We start from the raw sequence: 6,102 nt of genomic DNA on the forward strand, positions 1-6,102 counted from the left end.
TTTTTTTTTTTTTTTTTTTTTGGTACCAGGAATCAAACCCAGGATCTTGCACTTGCCAGGCAGGCACTGCGCCACTGAGCTATATGCCCCCCCTTTCTGAGATGGGTCACCAAATTGCCCAGGCTGGGCTTGAACTTGCCATTTTCTCCTGCTTCAGTTTCCAGAGTGCTGGGATTACAGCTTGTGAGCACATGTTTTACCCAACTCTACCTCAGGCCTCTAGACTCCAAGGTTTCTGACTCTGATGTTCTTCTAACTTGCACCTAAGACCTTGAACCCAAAGCCGAAAAGCTGTTGCTTCTACCTCCCCAAAGTCACAGCGCTGACTGCCGGACCTCTCCTGCCTGTTCTCCAGGTAGTGGTGAACGGAAACCCCTTCTATGAGTTCCAGCACCGGCTACCCTTACAGATGGTCACCCACCTGCACGTGGATGGGGACTTGAAGCTTCAATCGATCAACTTCCTCGGAGGCCAGCCTGCCCCAAGCCAGGTGTGTGGGGTCCCCTCCTTTATTTGCTTCCTGCCTTCCTTAATCTGATCTTACATTCATTTATTGCTCAAGCACTTGATCGGTGCCAGTCCCTTCAAAGGGTGGCACCGGGGACTCTGGGGTGACTAAGACTGTCCGCTGGGAAGGCAGACATTCACAGACGGTGCTGGCTTCCAGGGGCCAAGCCCATGATGGGGAGCTACAGGCGGAGGGTTGGGGCCAAGGTGGGGGATCTACTGGCAGTTTTGAGTCTAAAGGAAGGGCTTGGCTTAGTTATGAGTCGGGAAGGTCTTCCTGGAAGAAGAAGAGGAGGAGGAGGAGGAGGAGGAGTTGAACTAAATCAATAAATGTAGATAAAGAGCAAAGAATTCACGAATAGCAAACAAATTCACCATAGTCGCCTGGGAACCTCAGAGCTGCAGTGCCTGGGCACCACACGCTCATCAGACCTATAATAAGAAAGAACCTGTGAGGTACCACTGAGTGACAAGCACGTGGGACAGCCAGCCACAGGGCTGTGGGGGCGTGAGCTGGCACAGTCTCCTGGAAAACAGCCGCCCGCGTCGGAAAGCTGAGCAAACCCGCGCCCGAGTGATCTAGAAACTCCACTCCCAAATCCCAAGTGGGCAAACAGCCGCTGCCACGACCCGCCACAGTGTCACAGGGGCACTTACGCAAGCCTGGGGCTGGGGCTGTGCAGCTTGGGGGGCCCTAGGTCCCATCCCCAGCACCGCAACAAAACCAGACACAAAGTCTCCAAGTTAAGTAAGGGCAGTATTCATGACCCAAAGTCGCTGTGCACAAGGCAGGGGCCGCTTTCCTCATCAGATATAGAATCAGATAAGCAAGTCTGTCGCCACAAAAGAAGGAAAAACTCAGTCTGATCTAGGGAGGTGTGTGACACAGCCACGAGGAAAGGGAATTCCCTATAAAACCTGGATTCGGAGCCCAGCGTGGCGGTGCACACCTGTAGTCCCAGCCCTCTGGAGGCAGAGGCAACGGATCACAAGTTTGAGCCCAGCCTAGTGAGATCATCTCCCAACAAAAACATGAGAAAGAGATGATGATGTAGCTCAGTGCAAAGGCCCTGGGTTCAATCCCTAACACTCTAAACAAACAAACAAACAAAAAGCCAAAAAAAAAGAAAACAAAACAACCCTTGATTCGGGTCATGTTACCTGTGAGGAAGCAAAGGGGTGGAGTAGAGAAGGCACGTGTTGATATCACAGCAACACAAAGGGACCTAGTGACACATGTACCCGTCTGCTGAAGGCTTTACATTTCCCAAGCCATTTATTTGTGGGTTTTTTTTTTATTTTTTTCCTATTTTGAGACAGGGTCTCCCTAAGTCACTAAATTGCCCAGGCTGGGCTCAAATGGTGATCCTCCTGCCTCAGCTTCCTAGACTGCTGGGATTCCAGCATGTGTCACTATGCCCACCTCTGCTTCCGCTTCCCCATGCGGCTTCCAAGCTGAGCAGCAGGAGGGGGCAGGGAGAGTCGGGGCAGCGGGAAGACAGCACAGGGAGGGTGCAAGAGAGCAGAATTCACAGGCCTTGTCATAAGGCTTTGTGTTGAAGCCCGAAGGGCACTGGTGGCCACTCAACATGGCGGTCCCCTCCCTGAATCAATCATCTGTGTCACCGTGGGCTTCAGAAGTCACTTATATGGCGGTAGTGGGTTGCCAGGGCCAGGACCCTCAAGGCCCTCCAGTCTTGAACATGGGGTCTATCTCCTGACCTCCTTCTCTCTGTACCCACAGAAACCCATGGCTAAGCCGCCTTACCATGTAAGTACCCCCTGCGGGACACTTTCCCGAGGGGGAGGAGAGTGGCCGAGGAGGCCCCAGCCCCTCAGCATCCTGCCCCTGTGCATCCTCTAGGCTCCGGGATATGGTGGTGCTTCGGGCTACGGTGGTGCTCCGGGCTACGGTGGTGCTCCGGGCTACGGTGGTGCTCCGGGCTACGGTGGTGCTCCGGGATACGGTGGTCCTCCCGCTCCGCAGGCGCAGATGAACACCCTGCCGGTGAGCGCTTGCGCCGGTGCTGAGGGTGGGGGTGGGGATGGCCTTTACCAACCCTATTCTGGAGACACCCGGATGCAGAGCTGTGTGTCTGAATGGCCCAATAATATTACCTCTTCCTTACTTCACAGGTCATGTCGGGACCCCCAGTCTTCAACCCGGTATGGTGTCCTGTGGGACTGGGGCCCAGAGGATTGGTTCAGTGAAGGGGAAGCAGGGACTGGGGTGGGGAGCGGCCTGGAGAGGAGCGGCGGGATGGTGGGATGAGGGTGTTTGGGGTGGAAGGTGAGGAGAAGGTAAAATCGTGGAGGGGACTTGGCTGGGTACATTTCCAGGAAGTAAGGAACCTCTTTGTGAAAAATGTTCCTGGATTGGGACCAGGGATATAGCTCAGGGGTACATGGCCTACCTGGCAAGCCCAAGGTCCTGAGTTCAATTCTCCCTACCAAAAAAAAACGAAAAAAACAAAACCTGAGCCGGGCATGGTGGCGCACACCTGTAATCCCAGCACTCAGGAGGCTGAGGCAGGAGGATCGTTATGAGTTTGAGACCAGCCTGGGCTATAAAGTGAGCTCAAGGCCAGCCTGAACTACATAGTGAGACCCTGTCTCAAAAAGACCAAAAAAAAAAAACGTTCCTGGAATTTGGTAATCTGAGAGCTAATGGGACCGCAATGTTCTCCACAGCCTGTGCCATATTTGGGGAGACTGCAAGGGGGGCTCAGCCCCCGAAGGACCATCATCATCAAGGGCTTCATACCCCCCACAGCCAAGAGGTAAAGCACCTCGACTGAGGTAGAAATAGCCAGGCCAGGCCTCATCCCTCGCACCCAGGGGTCCAGGCCCCAGTCCTTTCTCCCCTGGAGACCCAGGTGCTGACCCCCCACTCGACTTCCCCTTTGCTCCCAGCTTTGCCATCAACTTCAAGGTGGGCTCCTCAGGGGACCGGGCACTGCACATCAACCCCCGCCTGTCTGAGGGCGTTGTGGTCCGGAACAGCCATCTGAAGGGCTCCTGGGGCTCCGAGGAGAGGAAGCTGCCCCACAACCCGTTTGTCCCCGGCCAGTTCTTCGATGTGAGTCCTGGGTCCCCTCCCCCACCTCCGCGCGTGGCCGCTGCGCCGTGGCCTCAGCCCTCCCCTCCCCTCCCCCGCAGCTCTCCATTCGCTGCGGCACGGATCGCTTCAAAGTGTACGCCAATGGCCAGCACCTCTTCGACTACTCGCATCGCCTCCCGGCCTTCCAGAGCGTGGACACGCTGGAAATCCAGGGCGATGTCACCTTGTCCTATGTCCAGATCTGATCCACTCCTGGGCCCAGTTTGGGGCAAACAGAAAGATCTGCTAGGATTCCCTTCTAAGCCCCTAATAAAATGTGTGAGAGTGGCTCAAGTGTCTGTGACCCGACCCACACCCTTTACTCCTTCTCCCTTGGGTCAAGCGTGGTCATTTCTGTGGTCATCTGACCATCTTCCCTCCCATCTGGATAAATCCAGTTATGCCCCAGGCCTTGTTTTAGGGCTGTACGTGTATCAGCTCACTCATTGCTCAGAACAAACCCCAGCAGCGAAGAACTGTTGTCACTCCTCTGTCACAGATAAAGAAACCCGAAAGAAAAGAAAGCAACTTGCCCAACGTTACATAGCCCATAAATAGCAGAACCTGGGTTCAAATCCCGCGGGTTCTGGTCCCCAAGGCTGCCCACTTCAACATCCGCGTATCTGTCTCTCCACTGACATCTCTCCCTGCACCCAAGCAGCGCGCAACCACCCAGACGTTCACCGACCCGCCCACCTCCCATCCAGCCCCTGGTCCATCGATTCACCCTCGTGCCTCTCCACCCCTCCAGCTCAGCACTCGCCAACCTCTCCGAACACCGACCCTTCGAATGTGCACCCAGAATCCATCCATTTGTCCACCCCCCAGTCCACCTGGGTGCTCACGTACCCATCCATCCATCCAATCCTACATCCACCCACGCAGCCATCAGAACATGACCTTGCACTTACCCCATCTACCTGTCCAGCTATCCATGCAGCCACCTTACACACCAGCTCACTGCTAAACCTTCCAGTAATCCACGCAGTTCTCTGCCTTCTCTCTAATGCGCACACACCCATCCCTCAGTTCAGCCGCCCACGCACTGCACCATTTCTCCCTGTCTGCTCATCCATCCATCTCTGCATTTCCAACTCATGCTAGAAAGCGATGCATTCATTTATCTCTCCATCTCCACACCTGGCCCGGTGTGGTGGCGCACACCTGTAATCCCAGCACTCAAGAGGCTGAGGCAGGAGGATCGTTGCGAGTTTGAGACCAGCCTGGGCTACAAAGTGAGCTCAAGGCCGGCCTGGACTGCACAGGGAGACTCTGTCTCAAAAAGACAAAAAACAAAAAGAAAGAAAAAAACTCCACGTCTGTCCACCAATTGTCCATTCAGCCATCTGCCAGGACCGTGTGCCCAGGGGTGACAGTGGGGAGCTCGCACGGCTGCGGAGCCTGGAGGTGCACAGGAAAGGGAGGCTGAGGCTGGAACTCAGCCAGGGCGCTGAGAGCCCCAAACATCAGGGGCGGTCATACGTTAAGTTGGTTTTTTCTGTTTTGTTTTGTCTCCGTGACCAGTCCTGACCCTGTTAGCAGCTGAAGCAGTACTCCTTCGTTACAGTGCTTGCTGTGGGGCCAGCCAGGCTCAGCTGGAGCTTCTGCTTAGGTCTTCAGGTGTCCAGTTCTAGATCCCCGGGGAGGCGCCCACGTCCAAGGCCACTCCTGTTGACAGAGTCCAGTCTCTTGTGGCTGGAAGCCGAGACCCCACTTCCTTTCTGGCCACCTCATCTGCAGGGCTGGACGTTCCTTAGTCCTTAACCTTCCATCCTCGACCCTGCTCACACTTCAAACCTAACTTCTCCTCAGCCCCACTCGCTTCTTTGTTTTTCCAATGAAGTTTCACCATACGCGCAGGTTGGCTTCTAACTTGCACCAGACGAGCTCTAAACTCTCCGAGTTAGGAGTTTATGGAAACTAGGTTGGGGGCAGGCTTGGTAGTGCATGCCTGGAATCCCAGCATTCAAGAGGCTGAGGCAAATCCCAGCACTTGGGAGGCTGACGCAGGAGGATCGCTATGAGTTTGAGACCAGCCTGGGCTACAAAGTGAGCTCAAGGCCAGCCTGAACTGCGGGGCAAGACTGTCTCAAAAAAAAAAAAGAGGCTGAGACAGGAAGATCACTAGGAGTTTGAGGCTAGCCTGTGCTACAATAGTGAGACACGCCCCCACCCCCCCAAAAAAGAGACTAGATAGGGCCCACCTGGTAAATCCAGGAAAATGTTCTGAATTTAATGCCCACGATCTGGATCATATCTGTAAAGTCACACTGTTTTTAGTGTTTGTGACATCTGTATCCAATTTTTGTCCGGAGGGCCTATATCAATTGCTAAGGATTACTAAAACATATAATTGATAAGTAGCTTATTTATCCTTTTAATTCTGTCATGTAATAGTTCACATTTTTCTTTTCTTTTTAGTTTTTCAGATATTAGGGAATGAACCCAGGGCCTCTCATCTCCTAGGCAAGTGTTATACTACTGAGCTATATCAC

General features: G+C 54.0%; 1 protein-coding gene across 2 annotated transcripts in view; it reads left to right on the forward strand.

Annotated features, from left to right (window-relative positions):
• The window catches only part of Lgals4 (lectin, galactoside-binding, soluble, 4), a 6,793-nt gene extending 2,892 nt beyond the window's left edge, over nt 1-3,901 (forward strand). The window contains exons 4-10 of one of the 2 annotated variants that reach the window (XM_005399830.2): nt 356-490; nt 2,252-2,278; nt 2,372-2,515; nt 2,644-2,673; nt 3,199-3,287; nt 3,421-3,586; nt 3,667-3,901. In XM_005399830.2, the coding sequence (XP_005399887.1) occupies nt 356-490; nt 2,252-2,278; nt 2,372-2,515; nt 2,644-2,673; nt 3,199-3,287; nt 3,421-3,586; nt 3,667-3,813 (738 nt within the window). In that variant the 3' untranslated portion in view covers nt 3,814-3,901. The remainder of the gene's footprint in view (nt 1-355; nt 491-2,251; nt 2,279-2,371; nt 2,516-2,643; nt 2,674-3,198; nt 3,288-3,420; nt 3,587-3,666) is intronic. The other variant, XM_013522455.1, reaches the window with a different exon arrangement.
• Nucleotides 3,902-6,102: the final 2,201 nt, after the last annotated feature.

This window comes from Chinchilla lanigera, unplaced genomic scaffold, assembly GCF_000276665.1.
Source record: "Chinchilla lanigera isolate Chin_1 unplaced genomic scaffold, ChiLan1.0 scaffold00067, whole genome shotgun sequence".
Lineage (NCBI taxonomy): Eukaryota > Metazoa > Chordata > Mammalia > Rodentia > Chinchillidae > Chinchilla > Chinchilla lanigera.